The 27,686-nt window shown below is 19.0% G+C and overlaps 8 protein-coding genes across 8 annotated transcripts; 5 read left to right on the top strand and 3 right to left on the bottom strand.

The window, feature by feature from the left end:
* Positions 1 to 1,417: 1,417 nt before the first annotated feature.
* Positions 1,418 to 2,611, top strand: PF3D7_0304600 (circumsporozoite (CS) protein; the record flags this gene model as incomplete). Its single annotated transcript, XM_001351086.1, has 1 exon — positions 1,418 to 2,611. One exon carries the CDS (start codon positions 1,418 to 1,420, stop codon positions 2,609 to 2,611), a length of 1,194 nt encoding a protein of 397 aa, XP_001351122.1.
* Positions 2,612 to 4,061: 1,450 nt separating this feature from the next.
* Positions 4,062 to 4,817, top strand: PF3D7_0304500 (1-cys-glutaredoxin-like protein-1; the record flags this gene model as incomplete). The annotated part of the gene is made up of 3 exons (XM_001351085.1): positions 4,062 to 4,274; positions 4,405 to 4,503; positions 4,614 to 4,817. 3 exons carry the CDS (start codon positions 4,062 to 4,064, stop codon positions 4,815 to 4,817), a joined length of 516 nt encoding a protein of 171 aa, XP_001351121.1.
* A 627-nt stretch (positions 4,818 to 5,444) lies between these two features.
* PF3D7_0304400.1 (60S ribosomal protein L44) lies at positions 5,445 to 5,993 on the bottom strand (the record flags this gene model as incomplete). The annotated part of the gene is made up of 2 exons (XM_001351084.1): positions 5,445 to 5,546; positions 5,781 to 5,993. The coding sequence occupies 2 exons, from the start codon at positions 5,991 to 5,993 to the stop codon at positions 5,445 to 5,447; spliced, it is 315 nt and encodes a 104-aa protein (XP_001351120.1).
* A 1,368-nt stretch (positions 5,994 to 7,361) lies between these two features.
* Positions 7,362 to 11,651, bottom strand: PF3D7_0304300 (conserved Plasmodium protein, unknown function; the record flags this gene model as incomplete). The annotated part of the gene is made up of 1 exon (XM_024473171.1): positions 7,362 to 11,651. The coding sequence occupies one exon, from the start codon at positions 11,649 to 11,651 to the stop codon at positions 7,362 to 7,364; it is 4,290 nt and encodes a 1,429-aa protein (XP_024328873.1).
* A 3,339-nt stretch (positions 11,652 to 14,990) lies between these two features.
* PF3D7_0304200 (EH domain-containing protein) lies at positions 14,991 to 16,592 on the top strand (the record flags this gene model as incomplete). Its single annotated transcript, XM_001351081.1, has 1 exon — positions 14,991 to 16,592. One exon carries the CDS (start codon positions 14,991 to 14,993, stop codon positions 16,590 to 16,592), a length of 1,602 nt encoding a protein of 533 aa, XP_001351117.1.
* Positions 16,593 to 17,814: 1,222 nt separating this feature from the next.
* Positions 17,815 to 19,392, bottom strand: PF3D7_0304100 (inner membrane complex protein 1e, putative; the record flags this gene model as incomplete). The annotated part of the gene is made up of 1 exon (XM_001351080.1): positions 17,815 to 19,392. The coding sequence occupies one exon, from the start codon at positions 19,390 to 19,392 to the stop codon at positions 17,815 to 17,817; it is 1,578 nt and encodes a 525-aa protein (XP_001351116.1).
* Positions 19,393 to 22,349: 2,957 nt separating this feature from the next.
* On the top strand, positions 22,350 to 25,392 carry PF3D7_0304000 (inner membrane complex protein 1a, putative; the record flags this gene model as incomplete). Its single annotated transcript, XM_001351079.2, has 5 exons — positions 22,350 to 22,547; positions 22,682 to 22,831; positions 22,940 to 23,154; positions 23,271 to 24,109; positions 24,209 to 25,392. 5 exons carry the CDS (start codon positions 22,350 to 22,352, stop codon positions 25,390 to 25,392), a joined length of 2,586 nt encoding a protein of 861 aa, XP_001351115.2.
* A 1,103-nt stretch (positions 25,393 to 26,495) lies between these two features.
* Positions 26,496 to 27,364, top strand: PF3D7_0303900 (phosphatidylethanolamine-binding protein, putative; the record flags this gene model as incomplete). The annotated part of the gene is made up of 3 exons (XM_001351078.1): positions 26,496 to 26,583; positions 26,749 to 27,108; positions 27,219 to 27,364. 3 exons carry the CDS (start codon positions 26,496 to 26,498, stop codon positions 27,362 to 27,364), a joined length of 594 nt encoding a protein of 197 aa, XP_001351114.1.
* Between the last annotated feature and the right edge of the window lie 322 nt (positions 27,365 to 27,686).

The raw sequence follows: 27,686 nt of genomic DNA, 5'->3' as shown, positions 1-27,686 counted from the left end.
TATGTACCATTTAGGATTTTTCTGAACAGACAGGAAAAAAGTTAAAATATATAATTGGCTGTTTTTTTCTTTTTATTTTTTAAATAGGCATAAATGGATATATACATATATATATATATATATATATATATATATATATATACAACAATATTTAGCTTATAGTCATATACCTAATACGATAAGAATTAATAAAAGTTTATTAAAAGTATGAATATATATATATATATATATATATATATATATATATATATATATGTTTGAGCTTATTTCAATTGTTGTGTTTTATTTTAATTATTTTTAAGTATACATTATAAGTAGGTGTAATATTAACATAAGTACTTGCTTTTTCCTTTTAATATTATTTTATAAAGCTTTTATAATATATTTTTGTTTTATTTCATATTTATAGTTAGTAAAATATAATTTCCTTTTTAAAGCACGTGATAAAGTAATTGTATGTAAATTAAAATTTTAATTGTTAAAATAATAAAAAGTGAATTTATAAAAAAAAGCACGAATGAAACTATTTAATTTTCTTTTGGGCATTTTATTATTATTATAATTTTTTAAATAATATGTTGCATTTATCATGCCTGGTGTGTATTTTATAACTATTATGTAAGAACATACCTAAAAGATGAAATTAATAAAAATGCTATGATCAGGAAGCATGAGCACATATATATCATATGTTTAATCAAACATTTTATGGGATTATTGTAAATATAACATGCACATTTTGTATAAGTTCCTTAATTTTTTTTTTTTTTTTTTTGGGGGGGGAGGGGTAAAGGGGGGCTTAATTATAAAACAGAAATTATTCTTATCTTACATGCACATATAAAAAAATGGATTGGTGGTAAACCAAAAAAATAAATTCACTATATGTTCTTAAGGAAGCATATAATGTTTTCCTTTTTTTTTACATGCAGATATAAAAAGGTAGAAGAACTTACGAGAAGCTCTATATTTTACACATGCGATTTGGATATATATTTTTTTTTTTGTAACTTTCTATCATACTTGTCATAAATTCTGAATTATCAAATAACTCAAATATATTTCATAATATCATAATGCTACAATAATAAAAATATTTTTAATATATATTAAAAAAAAAAATTATATATATATATTTATATATATATAATATACCTATATACATACACTATTTTTCATTATAATTTTTTTTTTTTTTGTGTTTTTTTATATATTTTGGAAATATGTAACGTATAAAAAACAAGACAAATATAATATATACTATTAATAAATAAGATATAGTTCTTGTTTTAATATTAATTAAAAGAAAATTTTTGTGAATATATAAAAAAAAAAAAAAAAAAAAAGAAAATTATAAATAAATATATATATTCGTGTAAAAATAAGTAGAAACCACGTATATTATAAATTACAATTCATGATGAGAAAATTAGCTATTTTATCTGTTTCTTCCTTTTTATTTGTTGAGGCCTTATTCCAGGAATACCAGTGCTATGGAAGTTCGTCAAACACAAGGGTTCTAAATGAATTAAATTATGATAATGCAGGCACTAATTTATATAATGAATTAGAAATGAATTATTATGGGAAACAGGAAAATTGGTATAGTCTTAAAAAAAATAGTAGATCACTTGGAGAAAATGATGATGGAAATAACGAAGACAACGAGAAATTAAGGAAACCAAAACATAAAAAATTAAAGCAACCAGCGGATGGTAATCCTGATCCAAATGCAAACCCAAATGTAGATCCCAATGCCAACCCAAATGTAGATCCAAATGCAAACCCAAATGTAGATCCAAATGCAAACCCAAATGCAAACCCAAATGCAAACCCAAATGCAAACCCAAATGCAAACCCAAATGCAAACCCAAATGCAAACCCAAATGCAAACCCAAATGCAAACCCAAATGCAAACCCAAATGCAAACCCAAATGCAAACCCAAATGCAAACCCAAATGCAAACCCCAATGCAAATCCTAATGCAAACCCAAATGCAAACCCAAACGTAGATCCTAATGCAAATCCAAATGCAAACCCAAACGCAAACCCCAATGCAAATCCTAATGCAAACCCCAATGCAAATCCTAATGCAAATCCTAATGCCAATCCAAATGCAAATCCAAATGCAAACCCAAACGCAAACCCCAATGCAAATCCTAATGCCAATCCAAATGCAAATCCAAATGCAAACCCAAATGCAAACCCAAATGCAAACCCCAATGCAAATCCTAATAAAAACAATCAAGGTAATGGACAAGGTCACAATATGCCAAATGACCCAAACCGAAATGTAGATGAAAATGCTAATGCCAACAGTGCTGTAAAAAATAATAATAACGAAGAACCAAGTGATAAGCACATAAAAGAATATTTAAACAAAATACAAAATTCTCTTTCAACTGAATGGTCCCCATGTAGTGTAACTTGTGGAAATGGTATTCAAGTTAGAATAAAGCCTGGCTCTGCTAATAAACCTAAAGACGAATTAGATTATGCAAATGATATTGAAAAAAAAATTTGTAAAATGGAAAAATGTTCCAGTGTGTTTAATGTCGTAAATAGTTCAATAGGATTAATAATGGTATTATCCTTCTTGTTCCTTAATTAGATAAAGAACACATCTTAGTTTGAGTTGTACAATATTTATAAAAATATATACTACTTTTTTTCTTAATTTTCATTTTTCTTTATATTTTCCTATTTAATTTATTTTTTTGTGAATATTTAATTACGTTTGCGATTAATTGTAGAAATATATATGTATATACTATATTTATAGAATGTGTTATTCTCAAAAACAACAACAAAAAAAAAAAAAAAAAAAAAAAAAAAGAAAAAAGGATTAAAAGTAAAATAGTTATAAATATTTTCAAAAATATTTATAACACAAAAAATACTTCGAAGTTCATTTAACATTTTTGTTTATTTATTTATTTATATATTTCATTTTTACGTATTTATATTATAAAATGGTGTATCTTAAAAATAGTGAACTATATATATAAAATATTAATTTAAAAAAATTATAACTTTCTTTTTATTTTCTAAAATAACTTAAAAATTATATGTTTAAGAAAGGGGTAAATTATAATATTTGTATAAATATATAAACATAGATATATTAAATAAAATAACAAATGTACTATATTTGTGCATAAGACGTATACGCTTCATATAATACATATATATATATATATATATATATATATATATATTAATTCTATTTTATATATAGAGAAACATTTATGTTACACAACTGAAACCTTTAAATGATCCTAAATTAAAAAAGGAACAATATACAATTAGTCATTTAACATAATTTACGTATTATACATTATATGGCTTATAAATAATTGAATTAATTATTATTAAAAATATAATACAATAATATATATTATAAGGAAAAAAAGCTAAAATATTAAATCCCAATTTATTTTATATATTTCATAATGTATATAATAATATATATAATGTTATGAAAATATATAATATATTATCTATCCTATACTAAAAGCTAAAATATTTTAAAATATACACCGTGCATTGAATCATTAAGAACAACAAAAAAAAAAAAAAAAAAAAAAAAAAAAAAAAAAAATTAATAATAATATAAAAATAAAAAATAAAAATATTAGGAAATTCAAAAGATAAATAAAGAATATACATATTTATATATTTACCCTTTCCTATTGTAAAAATTTTTAGTTATACACACAACATAGAAAATATTATAAAATAATTATGTTTATTAATTATATTTCATTTTTTAAGTTATTTTTACAAAATAAAATGTCATATAATCATACGGTGTTCTATTTTTAAATGGAAAACTGATATATCCAAAATATATGATTTATTTTTTATAAATATATAACAATCATATAAGGCTGTTTTGAAGTAATTAAAATATAGAGATTTATATTAATTATGTTATATATATATATGTTTTTTTTTTTTTTTTTTGTAGTTGTACGAACTAGCTATTTATGAGTTGTTTGAATAAAAAAATAACCTGACCTGTTCATGTATTTTTATTTATTATTTTATTTTTTCTCAAAATGATAATGAAAAACAAATATGGAGTTTTCTTTTCCTTAAGTAAAAATGCAATAATAAATAGTAATAGGCAATTATTTCCTTTTAAAAAAGTATCAAAAATTAACTTTAGCAATTCAGCGGATGATAAAAATAACGGTGTTATACCTGAACAACGAACACAATACAGTGGTACAAATGAATATAAAGATTTTGAAAAAACAGAAGTATACCAGGTGAATATATATGTATAATAGCTTAATTACTATTTATATGTTCATTTAAAAATGAAGTATTTTTTTTATATAACATAGTGTTGTCTACTATAATTTTTTATTATATATATTCTTTTCTTTTTTTTTTTAGACCTTAAAAATAAAAATTAAAGAACTACTTGAACAAGAGAAAATAGTTCTCTTTATGAAAGGGACCCCGGAAAAGCCCTTATGTGGATTTAGCGCAAATGTAAATTATATTTGTTCTTCATAAATTCTTAGATATATAAATAAATATATATATATATATATATGTTTATTCATTTATATTTTTATTCTTTTATAATACACTTTTTCCAGGTAGTCAATATACTCAATAGTATGAATGTGAAAGATTATGTATACATTGATGTAATGAAAAATAACAACTTACGTGAAGCTATAAAGATTTATAGTAATTGGCCGTATATACCCAATTTATATGTAAATAATAATTTCATTGGAGGATATGATATAATTTCAGATTTATATAATAGAGGAGAGTTGGAAAAAATTATAAAATAAAAAGATTTTTTTTTGTGGACACACAGAAATAAATTTATATTTTAATTTTTTTTTCAATTTTTTTTGTTCTATTTAAACAAGGTACATTAATTATAACAATAACCATTTTTGGATCATAGCATTTTTATGATCCATATATTTTTCAATTATTATGTATATTATACAAACTATTATCTTCACATATATAAGTATATGTTGTATATATATTTATTTTTTTTTAAGGTTAAACTATAAATTTATAATTTTTGAAATATAATTTAATTATTTACATGTGACTCCATTACATACAGTCACATAAAAAAATTATTGCAGTTTCTTAAATTTTTAAATTAAAAAAAAAAAAAAAAAGAAAAAAAAAGAAAAGAATATGTTTTTTTTTTTTTTTTTCTTCATTCGTTAATATATACATAAAATTATACATATACATATATATATATATATATATATATATTTTTGTATAAATATATAATGAAAAAAAAAAAAAAGTATATATATATATATATATATATATTTAAAAAAATATATCCTTATTATTTATTCATTTATTTTTCTTTGTACACAAAAGTTTTTATGTTTCTTTCATTATATTGTTGATTAATGATTTATTTTGATAGATATGTTTTACGTTCAATATACTGCTCCTCCCTTCTTTTTCTTATCAGCTCCCATTTCAAAAGTTTTACATCTTTTCATGGTTTGAAATCTTTTTTTTTTACATTTGGTACATTCCTATACATAACAAAAAAAATAAAAGGATAAATAAAGTCGACAATAATATATAATTCATTTAAAAATATATATAAATGATTATGCTAAACATTATAAAATGGTATAAAATTATATAGAAAATTATTATTTTATTACTTAAAAAAAAAAATATATATATATATATATATATAATAAAATACACATATAAAACAAAAAACAACGATGTAAAAGGTATATTTTTTTTTATGTACTTACTAATTTAAGAACAATTTTTTTAGTAGTTTTAGCTTTCTTCTTAAAAACTGGTTTTGTTTGACCTCCAAAACCTTTTTGTTTCATGTCATATCTTCTTCTTCCTAATGATGATAATCTTTCTTTTCCTTTTTTATATTGACTGACTTTATGCATTGTATGTTTTTTACATTTGTTACTACAATATGTTTTTCTTGTTTTTGGAACATTCACCATTTTTAATAAAAGTAAATAAAATAATAAAAATATAATAAAAGATGAAAAAATGAAAAAATTATGTTAAATAATTGGAAATTATAAATGTATTTTTTATATAATTAAAATGTTAATTTTTTTTTTTTTTGAAACATTAATATAAATATATTATATATAATTATTATTATTTTTATATATATTTTTTGATATTAAATTTTAATTTTATAAATATAACAATATATTATTTTTATTTATTCTTCATAATAAGTGAACAAAAAAAAAAAAATGTTTTTTTTTTGTATTTTAGATAAATATTATTCTTTTTATAAAAAAAAAAAAAGTAAAATAAAAAAAGGTAAAAATATACATCCAAATAAATGGTATTAATATTTTTTAAATTTTGTAAAAAGTTTGAAGGCTTTTTTTTTTTTTTTTTTTTTGTTATTAATTTTTTATTTATATATATATATATATATATATAAATAATATATAAAATATACATATATCATAAATTAACATTAATATTTTTTTGTGTTATACTAGTTATTATTTTTATTATATATTATTATAAAATATAGAAGAAAAAATAATATATATAATATATTAATATATAATAAATATAATATATATATATATAAATAAATATATAATAAGGTTTTTATTATTATATGCTCATTTATTTTTCATATATAATATTTATAAAAAATATATATAATAAATATTATATATATTTAATTATATACATAAATATATTTTTTTTAATATGTGCTTTTTTTTTCTGTTATCATTTTATTTATTACTATATATTTTTGGAGATCAAAGTGGGGCTTGAATTTGAGGAGGAAAATTTTAAAAGGGCAAAATAAAATATACATATAATAATATATATATAAATATATATTATAAAAATATAATATATGATGCATATGTTTGTTAATAATGTATTTTTATTATATTTAATTATGTTTTTATTTTGAAAGTTTTAAAAATTAAGGAATATAAAAAGATTAAAAAAAAAAAAAAAACATATTAAACATATATTATTTATTTAGGGTATTGTATTAAGTTATACCTCATCATATATGATTTAGAAATATATATAATAATAATATATTTTAATTTTTATATTAAAAACAAAAAAATAAAATAATAATAAACTAATAAAAAATAAAATATGTTGTATGAAAAGTATTTATTATGTATATATATATATATATATATATATATATATATGCAAAGTGTGATAATGAAACGGATATAGTTATTATATATATATATATATATATATATATATTCATTTATGTATATATTAATTTTAAATTTTTTGATTTCTTCACTTTTGCTTTATAAATTTTAATAATATGACCTTTTTAATAAATTTTATTTGTTTTAATTTATTTTTTCAAATAATGCTTTAAATCTATCGTAAAACAAATAAATTACATTTTGAAGACTTTTGAAGATTTTGGTTTTTTCGTTATGATCATCATATGTAAGTATTTTTTTAATATTTTTATAAGTATCATAAGGAAGAATAATAATTTTTTTATGCTTTTTATTTTTGGATAGAAAAAAGTTTTTATTTTTTTTTGCACATATATAAGGGTTATACATATACATATTTATTAAAATATTATTAATTTTGAATGAATGATTAGTTTGATATTTTTTAAGTGTGTGAAAATATTCATTTTTAACATCCATTTGTTGATAATTAAATTTTATGCTTACTTTGGTTTCCTGCTTTTTTTCTTCATGATATGTTTTATTATATACATGAATATATTCTTGTTGTTCTTCTTTATGTTTTTCTTTAAATGTTTCTTTAATTATTTGTTTGTTTGTTTCTTCATTTATGCTGTCGTTGTTTACAGAAATGTTTGTCTTTGTATAAAGGACGTGAGCATTTTTATTTGATATAATATTATGAATATATGAAGAAATAAAATTTTCAAAATTTAGTACAATATAATTTAATTTGTTTTTTAATAACATATTTTCTTGTTTTATTATATCCATTTGATTAATATGTTCTTTTAATATTTTGTGTAATTCATCATTACTTAATTTAATATTTTCATTTTCTTCCAAATGGTTTATGATTTCTTTTACGTTTATATGAATTGGATTATGATTTATTTTGCTTGTATTTTTGATATCATAATTCTTGAAATAATTATTATAGTTCACATATATTTGTTTTTGTTCTTTATTTTTGTTATTTATATTTGTTTGTACATGTAAGTTCGATGGACATAGGACCGTATCATTTTTATAATCTTCAACTGTTTGTTCATTATATTTTTCATAGGTTAGACTTATATCATTTTCATATGGTATATTCTTTGATTGATTTTTTTTTTTTTCTGATTGATAATATTTTTCTAGATTTATTTCATTGTTTTTGGCTAGCTCACCATTTCTTAAAAGATATGTCAAACGAATCAGCACCTTTTCGTGTTTTTTTTCTTTCATAAAAGGAAAAATATAAAGTAATAATTTTCTTTTATTTTCGTTACTTATTAAATCATGTGTGGCATAAATAAATGTTGATAAATATTTTATGGTATCTTCTGTTTTCAATATTTGCCAATACTTGTGTATAACAAATATGATAATTATTTTGTTCATACATTTATTTATTAATTGTGTAAAATGACCTGAATCGTTCAGTTTGTTTTTTCCTCTTTCTGTTTGTACCCATTGATTGATCATATAAAAATTTAAATAAAAGATAGAATTGATTTGATTAATAAATTCTACATTTGTAATTAATTTTTTGGATAATATAAAAAAATAGCATATTTTATATAAATTGTGGATATAATATTTTATGTCATGTTGTATATAAATATTTGTTGTGTTAATAATATTTTGTTGTACTCCAATTTGTTGATATGTATTATTATCAAATAAGCGAATAAAAATTTTTACAACATTATCATATTCTTCTGAGGGTTCATTAATTTCATTTTTGAACAATTTAAGAAAATTATAAATAGTTATATATTGTAAATATGTTATATTATAATTTAAGAGTGGATATGAATATATGTATTTATAACTGTTTGAAAAATAGGAAAAGATAATTTTTCTCATAGCATAATTATTTTGAAGATACACATCATTAAATAAGTAGAATATATAAAATTGTATGTTTATAGTATTGTTATATGAAGATCCATCTTTTTGAAAATAATGATAATTACGATGATTATTATTATTCATTTTGTTGCTATATTCTGTATAAAATAAAATTATATCATTTGTTAGTTGATATATATGCTCATTTATTTTACTTATAAACATTTTCTTTTTTTCATTTGTAGTACCTTCTATTATTTTTTGATGCGATATATGTATTTTATGATTTTCACATAAAGTATTATTATGAGTAGAAGGTTCCATATTTTTTGGTTGTCTTTTATTACATGTTAATAAGTATCTAATATTGCTAAGTAATGAGAGAATTTTAAAAAAATTTTCATTTTTATAATAATATTGTGTAATTATTTCGTTCATGTGATTATCATTATGAGATATATATATATATTTTTTTTTTAAAGTATTAAAAATAAAATCTAAAAAAAGGAAAAAGTATATAGAGTAATTATTATTATATTCTGAATTAATTATATTATTTTTTAAAAATAACGATTTTTCATTTATCATATTATTAATATCTGTATGATATGTATGATGAATATGAATTAATGTATTAATTATTTCTAATATTATTTCTTCGTCTGCGAAAGTATTTGTATGGTGTACATATTTAATCTTTTTTACAATAATATATAATAATTCAATAGAAAATTTTATTATATATTTATAACTTTCTATATCTTTTGAAATTAAATTATATTCATTTGGACTATTCTTAATAATAGGTAATGTTCCCATTTTATCATATTGTTCTTTATAAACATTGGGATGATGATAATTAGATGAAGAGTTGTTATTCCATGTTACATCATTATCATTTAATATATTATTATTATGTTCTATATGTTTAGGCATAAAGGATATATCATAAATGTCTTCATTTGTTTTATATAGTAATTTTTTGTTTAAATTATAATTTTGTAGGTTATTAAGATCTTCTATATATATAGTAGTATTATCATCATTAGTATACTGTTGAATATTCTTATCATGGTTAATATTATTATTTATATTTGTTGTATTATACATGTCCCAATTATATAATATATTATAATTTTTATGGACATAATTAAAAGAGAAATTTTCCTTTTGTATGTAAAAGAAATTATTATCAATTAGAGATGAAAAATATTTTGAGACATTTTTTTCTTTTTTTTGTATCTTTTGTTCATTTGATATATAAGAATGGTTTATGTAAAAGGATAGAATAGTATTTATATATCTAAGTAATTTAATGGAATATGTATAATTATAATGATGAATATGTTTATGTATATTTTTATATAATGTATCAAGTATAACATGTATATAATTAATATAATTTTTTATATCATCATCTTTTATAATATATAGAATATTTATAACTTCTCCATAAATATCATGAAAGGTAACCTTCTTTTTTTTCTTATTCACATTGATAGGATTATCTTTATGTTCATTATTATTTTTAACATTTGTCATTAAGTGGTTTATTTGAATACATATATTTTTTAATATGCAATTTTTTATTATATCAAGAAAGGGAATTAAATTTAAATGCTCTTGATTTTTTTCCTCCTCTTCATCAATATTTTCTTGTCTATCTTTTATTATTCCATCATAACTATTATTACTATTGTATATATCATTTGCATTTTTTACTATTGTATAATTTTTTTTTTTTTTTTTGGGTATGTATATGTGAAATAAGGATACTAAGGAAAAAAAGTCCAAGTTGTTAATATTATTACATAAATGACTAAAATATTCGCTAGCTAGTAATATATCTATTTCTTTATATATGTTGATATTTACATTATTGTTTTTTAATAGGATGTGTAATACATATGGGTGTTTATTAATATAAACAACATTGTCAATTATAATTTGTTTTTGATTTCCATCAAATTTGGGCTGAACTCTTTGAAAAAAGTTTTTATTTATCTTATTTATTAATAGAAAAATATTTTGTAACGAAGAGAATACATCATTATTTATGAATATATTATTCACAGATTTTTTGTGTTTATAATAAGAGGATGTGTAATTTGTATTAATTACAATATTTTGTCCATCTTTATAATAATCATTATAATTATTATTATTATTGCTATTTTTATTACTATTATTATTATTATTATTACTATTATTATTATTATTACTATTATTATTATTATTACTATTATTATTATTATTATTATTATTACTATTATTATTATTATTATTATTATTATTATTATTACTATTATCCTTATTATTGCTGTGTCGTATTTGTTTTATTTTTCCTTCTCCATAATTTACGGATTTGTCTCCGGTATTTTTTTCCTTCTCTGCTATATAATCTTGAAGTATATGGAACTGTTTATAATCTATAATATAAAAATTACATTTGTTATATATATGTTTGTTCTTATAAGGTATAAAATTGTGTAACAAAATAAAGTATAAGTTGTTTGTAATGTTATTTATAATATATGGCATAAACCTATATGGGGTATTTATTTTATGACTGACATGTTTTGAAAATTTTAGCATATTTTTTAAAAAATTATAATATTAAACCATTACATAATCTTGTTCCTATATTTATCAAGTGTATAAAAGTTGATGCATAAATAAGAGTATATATGCATTGCACATTATTTTAAATATATTGTATAATAATATGTATATATTATATATATATATAGAAAGGGAATATATATATATTTTTTTTTAATTATGTATTTTCATATATTTTCCATATTTTTGTATCACATCATTATTTTATCATTTTCTTAGTTTATTATTTAAAAATTGGACGTTCATAAATTTTTTTATGTAATATACCTTCATATTAAATGTGTTACTATATTTATCATTATAAATATGGTATAACAAAAAAAAAAAAAAAAAAAAACAAATTAAAAATTAAGCATATATATATATATATATATATATATATATATATATATATTATTATTATTATTATTATTAAATATACATTTGTTAATATTCATATGCTGAAACTAATATGTGTTATGAAAAAAATAAAAATAAAATAGATAATATATTGCACATTAAAGGTAACCATAATAATATTATTTTATATATATATATTTCCTTATATAAATGAATAAAATTATGAATTAAAGAATAATATATAAAAATGAACATACACTTTTAATATGTTTTCTATTTTTTTTAAATGAAATAGGAATTATATAATTTTAAAAAGATCAAATTTTAATACGACAAAAAAAAAGAAAAGAAAAGAAAAAAGGAAAAAAAAATGGTACATATTATTTTATCTTTCTAATGATATAATAGTTTTATTAATAGACCCAAAACAGTAATACCTTAGGACAATATTTTCGATTTGGATATTATTGGAAGGTGTAAGAATTAAAAAAAAAAAATTAAGGGAAAAAAAAAAATATAAAACATATACATATATATATATATATATATATATATATATATATGCAACAGTGGGTATACATAGTATTATATAGGAATATATATTTTTTCTTTTTTATGAAAAAAGGAAAACGATCAAATAGATTGATACGTGAATTATGATACAATGTTATTTTAGGACCACATTATTCTCTTCTACTTTCCACTTTCGTAAAAACATATGACATGGGCTTGATACATATAATAAAAATGTTAAATTATAATTTTTTATGTTTATATATATGAATTTATAAAATACGCAAGAGTTTCATTTTTTTATTATATATATATATTTTTTTTTTTACATATGAAATGGACACTATTTATATGAACGTCGAATGAGCAATTTTTTTTTTCTTTTTATCTTTATCATAATATATCAAAGAACATTATTTTTTTTTTAAACCTTTATATATAAATGGTTATATATATATATATATATATATGTATGTATAATATATAGAAAATATTATACATTATTGGTTTTTTTTTTTTTTTTTTTTTTAAAGGATAACAATAAATGAAATAAATAATATTTTTGTATTCATAAAAAGTACATTAAAAATAATATAAATAAATAAAATAAACATAATAATAAATAACGTATTTTATAAGAGCTATTATAAATTTTATACCATTATAAAAAAAAAAAAAATGGACGTCCACAATTATATATATATATATATAAGGACTAGGTACATAAAAAAGAACAATGAAGTAAAGAATATTTTTACAAAATAATATGTTGAAATTGATAAAAATAACAAAAAAATATATTTATATATTATTATATATAATAATTTTTTATTTATTAAAAAAGATTATAAATTCATACAGAATAAAAAAACTCTACATGATAATATAATAATATATTTATAATATATATAAAGAATAACATTTGTAAATATTTATTTTTATAGTTTAATAAATAAATATATAAACACAATTGAAATTATATAAATACATATATAATATAACAAATTATTAAATATATTATTATTTTATTATATATGTATATATATATCGCCAAAATTTTACCCTTTTTTATAAACAATATAAATATTATAAATAAAATATATTTATAATACATATATATATAATATATTTATTCTTTTTTTTTTTTTTTGAAGAAAAAAAAAATATAAGTATACAAAAATATATTATAATAATAATATTATATAAAAAATATATATTATATATATATAATTATATATTAATTAAATATATATAAAATTATATTTATATATTTATTTAATTTTATATATATATATTATATATATATTTAAAAAAAAACCAATCAAGTATAAAAAAAAATATATATAAATTTACGCTTCATTTTTTTTAATATAATTTTTTTTTTTTTTTTTTTTTTCTTTATATTTAAACCAAATAAAAAATAGTGTTTTTATTTCATTTTATTTTAACATTTTATGATTATTAATTTTTTATAAAGATTATATTATTTATCTATATAATTATATATAATAATATATATATATATATATTATTTTTTTTTTTTTTTTTCTTTATATATATATATATATAAATAATATATATTGTTAATAATTTATAAAAATTTATATATTATAATATATATATATATATTTATATAATATGTTTATATTATATTTTATAACATAATAATTAAAAAATATAATAACAATATGAATGAAAGACGTTAACATAATATATATTTATATATACATAACTACCTTAAAAATGCATATGTTTTAATAATTCACATTATATATAAATATAATAAAATATATATAATTCAATGTTTTTTATATGTGTTTTTTTTTTTTTTTTTTTTATTTTTATAATAGATATACAATAAAATTTATATAATTATTTGATTGTATATATTAACATATATTATATTATATATATATATATATATATATATTTATGTCCATTGTTCACATTTTTTAATTTTCCATATTTTTCTCAAAATGAAGAATTTCAAAAATGAGAAAAGGTGAAATTATATATTTTTATAATATAGAATATAATGTGAACAAAAATTAAAGGAATAATATTTTATTAAGGTGTTTTTTTTTTTTTTTTTTTTTTTTTAAAATGATAGAAGTTTTTATGTTTAGTTTTGTTTTTGGTTGTTTTAATTTTTTTTTTTCATTATATATTTAATATATATATATATATATATATATATATGTATATATGTTTATGTTTGTGTAGTTATTCTTAGTTATAAATTATTATGAAACTTTCTGTTGATGATAAAATTATGTAGTACATATTTGAATGTAAATTTATATGTACCCATAATATTAATATGAAACAAGACGCACACATAAATAAATAAATAAATATATAAATATATAAATATATATATATATATATATATATGTGTACACTCTTGTGTTAAGTGATAATTTTTTTTTTTTTTTTTTTTTTTTTTTTTTTTTTGAGTACATGTCATTATATATGGTTGAAAGGATGAGGAAGCTTTTGTACAGAACTGAGGAGGAGACAGTGGTATATGACAATGTGCTGGAAGGTCTGTATTCATTATATAAAACATATATATTAGATTTAGAAAAGGAGTTTATGTATTATCATTTTTATAAACCATTATTAACAAGTGGTGATTTTTTATCAAAACCTATGATATTATTGTTAGGTCAATATTCCACAGGTAAGACAACATTTATTAAACATTTAATTGAAAAAGAATATTGTGGTATGAGAATAGGTCCTGAACCTACTACTGATAAATTTGTAGCTGTTATGTATAATGAGAAAGAACAATTAATACCAGGTAATGCTTTAGTAAGTGATATTACGAAACCATTTTCACAACTAGAAAGTTTTGGTAATAGTTTTTTATCAAAATTAGAATGTTCTAATACATCTAGCGAAGTATTAAAATCTGTAACGATTATTGATACACCAGGTGTATTAAGTGGAATAAAGCAAATAAGTCGTGGTTACGATTTCGAAAAAGTAATATATTGGTTTGCACAACGAGTTGATTTAATATTATTAATTTTTGATGCTCATAAATTAGATATATCTGATGAATTTAGAAGATGTATACAAGCAATTAAAGGACAAGATTCTAAAATTCGTATAATATTAAATAAAGCGGATACAATAAATACTCAACAATTAATGAGAGTTTATGGTTCATTAATGTGGTCTTTAGGTATTGTTATAAATACCCCAGAAGTTAATAGGGTATATATAGGATCCTTTTGGGATAAAAAATTAATGCATGATGAAAATAGAACAATATTTGAAGAAGAAGCTTCTGATTTATATAAAGAAATTTCGAAAATTCCTAGAAATTCTACAATGGTTAGATTAAATGATTTTATTAAAAGATGTCGAACTTTAAAAGTTCATATATATTTATTAACACACTTAAGAAAAAAATTACCATTTTTTAAAAAATTCTTAAATAAAAGAAAAATTGTAAATTCTTTAGAAAAAATATATGAGGAGGTATCTAAAGATTATAATTTACCACTGGGAGATTTCCCTCCTGTACAATTTATGAAAGAAAAATTATTAGATATGGATTGGATGAGAATTCCTAAATTAGAAACAAAAAAAATCGATAGGATAAATAAAGTTTTAAATACACATATACCACAATTATTAGAAATGATTCCGAAAGAATCTGTTACTGTTGAAGTGTCAAGATTTGAAAATCAAGAAGGTACAATTGTCGAAAATAAACTAACACCATTTTTAGAGTTAACATCAGGAGAAATACCCTTATGGGTAAAACAAAAATATTTATTAAGCCCAATTGATACTTCAAAATATTCTGATGATTTTTATAAACTAGGTCCAGATGATTTTGGAAAATTATCAGGAGAACAAGTTAAACAAGATCTAATAAAAAGTAAATTACCAAGTGCCGTTCTACATAAAATATGGAATTTGGCGGATATAACAGAAGATGGATATCTCGATCTTTTCGAATATTCCTTAGCTAGACATTTCATAGAAATGAAAATTGAGGGGTTCGACTTACCTGCCAAGGTACCCAAGGATATTATTAAATAAGCAAAAAAAAAAAAAAAAAAAAAAAAATTAAAAAATAAAAAGTAAAATATAAAAAATTAAAAATTAAAAATAAAAAATAAAAAATTAAAAATTAAAAATAAAAAGTAAAAAATAAAAAGTAAAAAATAAAAAGTAAAAAGTAAAAAATAAAAAAGAAATGCAACCGAACTGAAAACACAGATAACCTTAAGAAAAGAAAAGTAATATATATTATGTAAATTTTCAAAAGAGATCATTTAATGGATCATATATTTTTTTTTTTTTTAATTAATTAAAAATGAAAATAAAAATATAATTCACATATATATATGTATATATGTAAATATTTTTATATATGTCTGAATCAATTAAAAAATTAAATATATATTTCGTGGAAACCTTTATTTTTTTTTTTTTAATCATATATATATATATATATATGTTTATTTATTTATTTATTTATTTATTATTCATATGTATATGTTTTTATTTATATATTCACATATATATTTTTATATATTATTATTATATTTATATATTCTTATGAAAATATAATATTAATACAATATATTTTTTAAGTATTTTTAATATTTTTGTTACTCCTTTTTTGTTGATTTTTACAAAGTTTAAGTAATAAAACTATATTTGTTTTAAATTTTAAACATGTTTTAATGTTTTCCTGGATCATTTGATATAGAAAAAAGAAATATAAAATGTCTATTCTATGTACATATTTGAAAACAAGAGTTTCTCAACATTATATATATAAATATGTATATATATATATATATATATATATATATATATTACGTAGGTCTTATGTTATTTTTTTTTTTCGTCCCTATAATGACTTATATTATTAATGTTTGGGGAAGGGATAAATTAACAAATTTAGAAATGCCACAAAATAAGTGGTAAATAAATAGTTCACATAAGTGTTATTTTATATTTTATTTTTTTTTTTATTTAATTCATTGATGAAGTAATAAATAGTAAAATAAAAAAAAAAAAAAAAAAAAAAAAAAAAAAAGAATGAGAAAATTAGATAGGATATGTAAAAGTTAATATATGAAACGTATGTATATACATTTGTTTGTGTTCAAAATAATTAAAATATTCAATAAAGAAATAAACATTTTTCAATATATCTGTATATATATATATATATATATATATATATATATATATATATATGAAACAATTCCGAGACAGTTGTAATTTAGGTTATTTGATTTTTCATTATTTATGCGTGTTCAGTGTGGGATGATGATAAGACAGGAGAAGGTGAGGAATAAATATTATTTGCAAATTCCTTTGTAGTATATGTTTGTGGGATGTTTACAGAATAATTATTTTTTAAGACTGTGTTATTTTCATAAGGCATGTTATTATTAATTTTGTTATGTGTTATAACATTATCATGAAAAGATTTGAAATTTACATTTGAAGGTATATTATTATTATTATGATGTATTATATGTTCCATATTATTATTTATATTATCATTTGGATTAAATTGATTGAGAGTACCATTTTGATTATAGTTGTTAAAAACATTTGGATTACTTATGATAGAAGTTTTTTTATTAGTATGGTTATTATAAAATTGTTTTTGGCTTTTATCATTATGTAATAATAATTCAACTGATGGACTTGCATGACTAGAATTTCTGGAATCATTTCTATTAAGATTAAAAATAAAACAGTTTTTATTTTTATTTTGTTCCATAGTATTTTTTTTATTTGTTGACATCTCTATATTATTATCTTCTTGATAATATAATGGTAATAGATGTGGGTTATTCATAGCATCTTTTGGTATAGGGTGTTCAATAATTCGTTGAACATGAACAGGTACAGGTATTTCTTTATATCTTGCTTCTATTTTTGGGCATAAGAATTCTTGAACTATTTGTAATTCTACAGGGACAGGTACATTTCTGTCAACTATTTTTTCTACAGGAAATGTTCTATAATGTGCCATAGGAATTTCTACTGGTTTTGGTATATGTCTGTATTGTGGTGAAACAATATTTCTATATATATGTTGTACATGTGGTACTTCAACAATTTTTTCAACATGATAAGGTCTATCTACAATTTGTGTATATGGTATATCTTTTTGTACAACTTCTGGTATATATTCTGGTATTTCTTGTACTTTTTCTATATCAATATTTTTTAATTCGATTTGTGGTATTTCTACAATTTTTTCTTTAACAATTTTTTTTGGAACAGGTATAATTCTTTCTTGTACCATAATTTTTGGTACTTCTATTATTTTTTCTTGATAAACATATTGTGGTACTTCAACAATTTTATCAACTACTTTAATTTGTGGTACCTCTACAATTTTTTCTTGGAATATGGTTTTTGAGCATTTTTTTATTCTTTCATGTATCACAGGTTTAGGTATATGTATTAACTTTTCTTGTAATATAACATGAGGAACTTCAACTAATTTTTCTATATATTGTACTTGTGGAACTTCAATAATTTTTTCTTCAATTTCTGGTTTCATTATTTCGACGATTTTTTCTTGTATTAATGGTTTTAAGATACGGGCATTTTGTGGAGGACAATCTACAAAATTTTCATAGTTTTCTTGGTTCATACTATTTTGTGAAAACTTATTTTTTTCAACAGAATAATTATTAGTATAATAATTATTATAATTATTATTATGAATATCATTTGGATTATACATATTTTCGTTATCCTTTTGTGACATCATGCCTTCTTCTTTTCTATCTTCCTCATTTACATTGCAAAAATTGCGGGTACAATTTTTGCTCTGGTTGGAATCATTACACTTGACCATTTTCTTGTACTAACGAAAGTGTGTCGTAAGGTATAAATATATATATATATATATATAATATATATATTATAAGTATGTTTTTTTTTTTTTTTTTTTTTTTTTTTTTTATATATTTATATAGTAGTAATATTTACAGGTCATCATATGTGACTTACAAAATATAACAATAGAAGGAATAACCTTACCTCGGGAAAATATGTAAAAACAAAAACAATTGAACAACAAATATGAAAAAAAAAAGATAAGAAAAGAAAAAAATAAATGTTATATTAAATATATATATATATATATATTTTGTAGACAAAAGAATGTTGATTGTACAAAATAGCTAAAGAAAAAATCCCCAAAAAAATAAAATATAAACAGTGAAATCTTAATTTGAATTAAACAAAATGTATTTATTATAATGTATATTTTTAATTATATATAAGTCTATATATTAAATATTTTTTCTTTTATATTTTTTGTTAAAAAAAATAAACAAAAATTAAAATAAACAAATAAATGATCACATATATATATATAATATATTTATTTCCTATATGTGCGAAAAGAAAAAAAAATATAATTAACAACTTTGTATTAATTCATGCACAACATTCGCGTGTGAGAAAAAATAAAAAAAATATTATATAAATAAATATATATGTATATATATATATATATATATATATATATATATATATATACAAGAAAAATGTAATATTATATATATATGAAATGAATAGAAAAAAATTAAAATTCATTATTTTTATTAGATGGTTTATTTTTATTTTTATTTTTGTCTAATAAAAAGAAATAGAATTTATTTCAATATGGGTATTCATTATATAAATAAAAAAGAAAAATTCTTTTTGCTTATTTAAGGATATAAATTCAATAGAAAAAAAAATGTTCCGTTTTTTCCATTTGTATAGAAAAAACATGTGTGTAAATTTTTTGCTATATAATTTGGTATTACTTGTAGGATAAATATTATATATATATATATATTTATTTATTTATTTATACATATTTATATACTTATTTTTTTTTTTTTTTTTTTTTGACACTCCTACATATACTGATGTTGTTATGAATGGACGTTAGGGGGTACGTATAAAATTTATCAAATTTGATAATATGTAAATGAAAATATTACATATATATATATATATATATATATATATATGTATATTTTAGTGTGTAAAATATGTATAAAATATTAACACATAATAAATATATGTATAATATATTTTAACTTGAATAGTTCTTTCTAATATAATAACTATTTATATTGTCCATTTTTTTTTTTTTTTTTTTTTTTGCAATATTATTTTTGAATTTTAGAACAAAAATAAAAAGGTATTATATATGGGGAAAAAAAAAAATATATATATATATATATATTATAAAGAAAAAAAAAAAAAAAAGAAATTAAATACATATATGTATATAAATTCTATATATGTAATAAATATATATATATATATATATATATATTGTACTAATTGTGCAAATGAGTGCACAGCATAAAGTATAGTAGTTTAAAAATATATATAATATTTATAGGAATAATATTTCAACGTCATTTTATGAGAGGCGACAATATGTAGATTTAATGTAGACTTAAAATTAAGAGTTACCATATATATGTACATATACATATATATATTTTTTTTTGTATTATTATTTCTTTCTTTCTATATTACAATAATTGTAAGGCAAACTTTTCTAATCTTTAATATATTTATAATACATTTATAAATACTGTTAAAAAATAAAAGGAAAAAGAAAAAGTTAAATTTGTACATTAAAATGAATGAACCTAAAATGAGGTCGTTTTTTTTTTTTTTTTTTTGTACATTTGCACAAGGTTGCATTTTAAAAAAGAAAAATATAGATCTATATATATATATATTGTAACATTATATATATTGAATAAAAATGAAATAAAAGTAGTGTTGATATAATATATATAAATATAAATATAAATATAAATATATATATATATATATATATATTATATCAACACTACTTTTATTTCATTTTTATTCCAAATAATCATTCTCATGTAGAGTATATAAAACCCATTTCCTTCCTTTGCTTTTTACATTTAAGGTAATTAAAAAAGAGGTCCTTAAATAAATATATAAATAGGCTTATAAAAAAAAGCATAAATACAAGACATAAGAATAAAATTTCAAATTTTTTTTGTTTTCTATATATATCATAAAATGTTATCGTATGTATGTGCCTATATGGTTTCTTCTTTATGGTAATAGAATTTAACTTAATTTTATCGTTTTATCTGTCTTGTAAAAAAAGAAAAATAAAATAAAAAAGTAATAACTTGTTCAGAGTTCTATTATTTTATTATGTATAATTTTTTTTTTTTTTCTTTCTTTCTTTCTTTCTTTCATTTGTGCAACATATATGCAGACTTTGGCTATAAATTATTATCATAAAAATAAATTAAAATAGTTATGTAATATAACCAAAATATATATAAAGTAACTGTTGTTCTGTATATTCTATAATGTAATGAGTACTTTTTCTTATAATTAAGTTAAATAAAATAAAAATATATATATGAATAAAAAAAAAGGGATTATTTTATTGCAATAATATATATATATATATATATATATATATATATATAATATATATATATTTTTTATACTTATATGTTATAAGGTCTTAATAACATATAAGAAGTACCTATTAATACAAATCTACATATTTTGTTTTCGTGTTGTAGTTTGAAATATATTACCTATTAATAAAAGATTTATAATTTCTACTATAATTTTTTAACTTGGAAAAAAGGAAAAATAATAAATAAAAAAAATAAAATATATATATATATATATATATATATATATATATAAGGATAAGATCAAAAAAAAACTTTTGAGAATTTCATTGTGTATATTATTATATTTAAAATTTTGTATATTCTTCATTTAATATAAAAAATGTTTAATGCTTGTCAATTAAAAAGTAATTGTTGCAATGAGGAGGCAGAGGAAATGAGGCAATCTATGAATGGAAAATATGAAGATTTATATGGAGAACACATAATAAATGAAAATTCGGATTTAAAAAAAATTATTGAAGGGAAACCAGATCTTGACAAAGCTGTTGAAATAGGTCAACACACTGAAAGAGAATACGTAAGTAAAAAAAAAAATAAAATAATAAAACAAAAATGAACCGAATAATGTATATATATATATATATATATATTTGTGCATTTTCTTTTTGACGCATTCCTCATTTTACGTTTGAAAATTTTTTATTTTTTTAGGTTGCTATAACGGCTTATCAACCGGTTGATATTGTTACAAGAACAGTAGAAGTTCCTTTTGTTAGAACCATAGAAACTACTGTTCCAAAGATTGTGTATGAAGAAAAGATAAAGGAAGTACCAAGATATATCGCGAAATATGTAGAAAAGGTAATAATAACACACACATATATATTTATATATATATATATATATATATATATATATATATATATATATACCAAAACATTTATAATTTTTAAATATTTTCTTTGTTAGGTTGTTGAAGTTCCTGAAGTAAAGTTTGTAGACAAAATTGTCGACGTACCCGATATACAGTATTGTCTTAAGTATGTACCAAAGGTAGAGATACAAGAAAATATTATAAAACGACCAGTATTTCACAAGAAGTTTGTAGAGAAAATAGTTGAAGTACCTAAAGTCAAAGAAATGAAAAGATTTCATGAAGTGGAAACTGTTGAATATGTTATAAAGTAAATGATACAAAAAATTGAAATATATATATATATATATATATATATTTATATGTATGTGTTTGTTTGTTTACATATTATATTTATTTTTTATTTTTTATTTTTATTCATATTAGGTATATTCCCAAGGATGCTTCCAAAAAGACGAAGAAAGAAAATGAAACTACAGCATGTATAAACGAAACAAACGATGAAACAAATAATGAAGAGGAAGGCAGAAATGTAGAACGGGGGTATATAGAACATCCTAATTTAAATATTAGAAATGGTGCCCGATTAATTATGAATGGTCCTCCTGTAGTACAACAAGAGGGTATAATTATAGAGCATCCTACTACGGAAATGCATACGTCTATTACTTCTTCTGGTACACGAGAGAACGTTTCTTGTTTTTGTAATAAAAATGTTCAAGGTAATAGACAAACAAATTGTTATAGCCTTAGTGGGTCTTGTATGTGTAATCCACGAACCATGGGTGAATTGAAAGAGAAGACTAATACTATGTTACATAATCCAAGAATTGAACAAGTATTTAAGCCTAAAATCGTAAAGAATATAGAAGTACAAAAACATGTTCCTATATCTGTTGATGTTCCTGTGCCTTATATGGTACCTAAACCAGTTGTGGTTAATGTGGAAGTGCCTGTATTAAAATTTAGAGATACGTTTGTTCCTGTACCGGTGAGAAGAAAAATTATTCCAAAAATTAAGTGGATATCAGATGTATATCAAGTAGATTGTATAAAAGAGAAGCCTTACTTAAAGATACAAGATGTTATAAAACCAATACCATGTGATGTTGATATAAAATATAGGAAGTATATGGAAAAGGCTTGTGCAGTTAATCCAAATGAGTTAGCTCAAGATGATGTTCATGCTATGTGGATGAGAGTAAATGCTCATTTAGCAGAGAAAAAAAAGAAGGAATATGGTGAATTCTATCCATATTATAAAAGTAAAAATATACACATATATATATGTATGTATATATGCATAGCAATCTTGTATATATTTAATTATTTTTTTTATTATTTTTTTTTTTTTTTCATTTTAGATGAAGAAGAAAATGGAAACAAAATGGAGGAGAACGAAAGTACGAACGAAGAAATTTGTAAAGAGGAAGAAATTATATACTTAGAAGAAGACGAAGAAAGGGAATTTATTAACAAAAATGAAAATATAAATAATACAGAAATAAAGGAAGATTCAAATGGTAAAGAAATAAATGAAAATATAAATAATAAAGAAATAAATGAAAATATAAATAATAAAGAAATAAATGAAAATTCAAATGGTAAAGAAATAAATAACAATTCAAATGGTAAAGAAATAAATAACAATTCAAATGGTAAAGAAATAAATAACAATTCAAATGGTAAAGAAATAAATAACAATTCAAATGGTAAAGAAATACATAAAAATTTGAGTGTTACAAAAGAAAATCATAATATATATAAAAATGAAATAAATAATGATTTTGCACATATTAATAATGATGAAAAAGAGAAAGTTATTGCAGAAGAACATATATTTGTTAGAAATAAAAGTAATATAGAAACAGAAAAAGCATATGACATATTTAATGTATCAAAAGAATTACGATTTAAAGATGATAATAAAATGCTTCAGACAAATTATGATATTAATTTGAACTTGAATGAAAATGAAAAAACATATCTTTTTGAAAACTCAGATATATTTATGAATGAAATGAAAGAAGATATAGAAAAAAATAAAAATAATAACACGTCAAATAAATATATTGAAGAACAACTCACTGCCTCTTTATATCCATCACATCCATTAGCTATGACATATTTACAAAATAAATGGATACAAACAGATACATTAAAAACACATGAACTTTACAATAATGATTTTATTAGAGCTAGTGTAAATGCAAACTATAATTTACAAAGTGGAAATATAGTAATGTCAGATATTATGAGAAATAATGAATTTTTAAAAAGTGCCAATCCAATTATATCACCATTCAGTCCTGGTAATATTCGTAATTTAGAAAATTATTATAATAATTTAATAATTCAGAATTTAGATCAACAAAACAAACAATCCAATTATTATGAACACATGAATAACCAAATAAATTATGATAACTATAATAATTATGAAAATTTTGAAAATCACCAAATAAAATTATATGAACAAATCATAAAAGAGGAACAACAAAATGAAAAGTCAAATAGTAAATGTTGTAACTATTTTTGTGATAAATAAAATAGAAAATGAACAAAATATAATTTACTTTTTATTACTTATATTTATTATTTTTTTTGTAATGCATATTAATTGTCTACAAAAATTTGAACAAATTAATAAACATTATATATTATATTATATATATATTACTAACGAAATGAAAAAAAATCTATTTTTTTATATATGCTCTATATATTATTAATGTTACTTTTCACATTTTTTACAATATTATTTAATTTTGTTATATTTCTGGTTAATATTTTATGAAATATATAATAACAGATCCCATGAAAATTGGGAAAAAAAAAAAAAAAAAAAAAAAAAAAAAAAAAAAAAAATCACTTATGTATATATATATATATGTAATGTTTTATTGTATAAATTTATTATTTTATAATAAACTATTAATATGAATATATATATTTTTTTCAAATTCATAAGTCCATGTATCATTGTTTAATATGTGTCCTCAAAATTTGTTATATATGTTAATATAAATAAATATATTTGAATATATTATATTTGTTTTATTTTATTTTTTTTTTAATATACAAACATAAGACATATATGTGTAACCTTTAAAAAAAGTGAAAAGATTATATTTATAACTTCTTATATTTGTTATTTTTTATTGTATATACATTGTATAATATATTAAAAGACAGATAAAAAGTAAAATACAATATATTAATAAATGTTATAGAATATAGAAGAAACATCTTTGATAAGAAGATATATGTTTGTAAAAGGGACATTATGTAAAATATATATATATATATATATATATATGTTTTTTTTTATTTGCATATTTTCGTTGTATATACATTGGTTCAAATAAATTGAGCGGTTAAGCTATTTTTTCTGTTCTGTTCTGTTCTTTTCTTCTTCTTTTTTTTTTTTTCACTTGTATATAATATTTTTCATTTTTTTTTATTAAGAAATATTTATATATTTAAGGAGAAAATATGTAAATAGATAAACAAAATTATAAAAACGAAAATATATAATCGAAAAAAAAAAAAAATATATACATATATATATATATATTTTTATATTTGTACTTTTTTAAATATATAGCACATTTTTATCATTTTCTTTTGTTAATTTTAATTATAGTAAAAATGTTTAACCTTAAATATGTAGTCCTACTATGGTATTATCTTTGTAGTGTCCAATTTATTTGGGGAGATATTAAGTTGGTAAATTCAGGTATTCAAATTATTAATAAAAGAAAAAATTAAAATTTATGTATATTTGGATAATAATTAAACTATTTCGTTGTTACTATAATATACACTAATATATTTTTTTTTTTTTTTTCCTTTGTATATTCATATATATATATATATATATATATACATAATTATGTGTTAGATTTTGGAGAACATCATTGCGATAGCGACAAAGTAAAAATATTAGATTCCAAATTTTATAACAAAGATTGTGGTGGAGAGAATGCATTGCCCACATTTGAATGGCTAGATAAAAACAAAGGAACAAAATCTTATGTTATAACATTGACAAGCATGAATAATTCGACTAAGGTTGTTCATTTTATAGCATGGAATATACCTAGACATATAAATCTAATAAATAATTTTACAAACTTTGAAGAAATGAATGCCGTAGTTGGTTTAAATTCTTTTAAAAAAAGAAGTTATGAAGGTCCATGTTCTACTAATGAGTTACGAGAGCAATCAACTGAATGTTTAAAATTTAGCATATACGCGCTAAGTATGAAAAAATAATATATTGTGAATGTAATGTGATACACACACATATATATATATATATATATATATATATATATATATGTTGATACTATTTTGTTATTTACTTTATAGAAAATGAACGTATAGAACTTTCTGATGATGCAGATTATTTTGAATTAATAGCGTACTTGAAAAGAATGAGTAGAGAGGAACATATTGTTATTGATAATTTATATTTATATTCATTATGTATACCCAAAAAAAAAATACACATATAAGGAAAGAAGATAATAAAATGATGATAATATATATATATATATATATATATATATATATATGCGTGTGTGTATATTATCACATTTCTTCTTACTTGATCAGTAAAGTGTTACATTTTATCTTTACAAAAAATATTTCTTATATCAAATGACACATGAAAATCATCATATTTTTAATTTCAAAAATGATAAAGCGTTTTATATTAAAAAAAAAAAAAAATAGGAAAAAAATAAAAATAAAAAGAATATATATATATATATATATATATATATTTTTTTTATCGTGTGACATTTCAAATTCTATGAAACATTCAAATTTTTTGTT

This window comes from Plasmodium falciparum (assembly GCF_000002765.6).
Source record: "Plasmodium falciparum 3D7 genome assembly, chromosome: 3".
Lineage (NCBI taxonomy): Eukaryota > Apicomplexa > Aconoidasida > Haemosporida > Plasmodiidae > Plasmodium > Plasmodium falciparum.
This window is presented reverse-complemented; position numbering and strand designations above follow the sequence as displayed.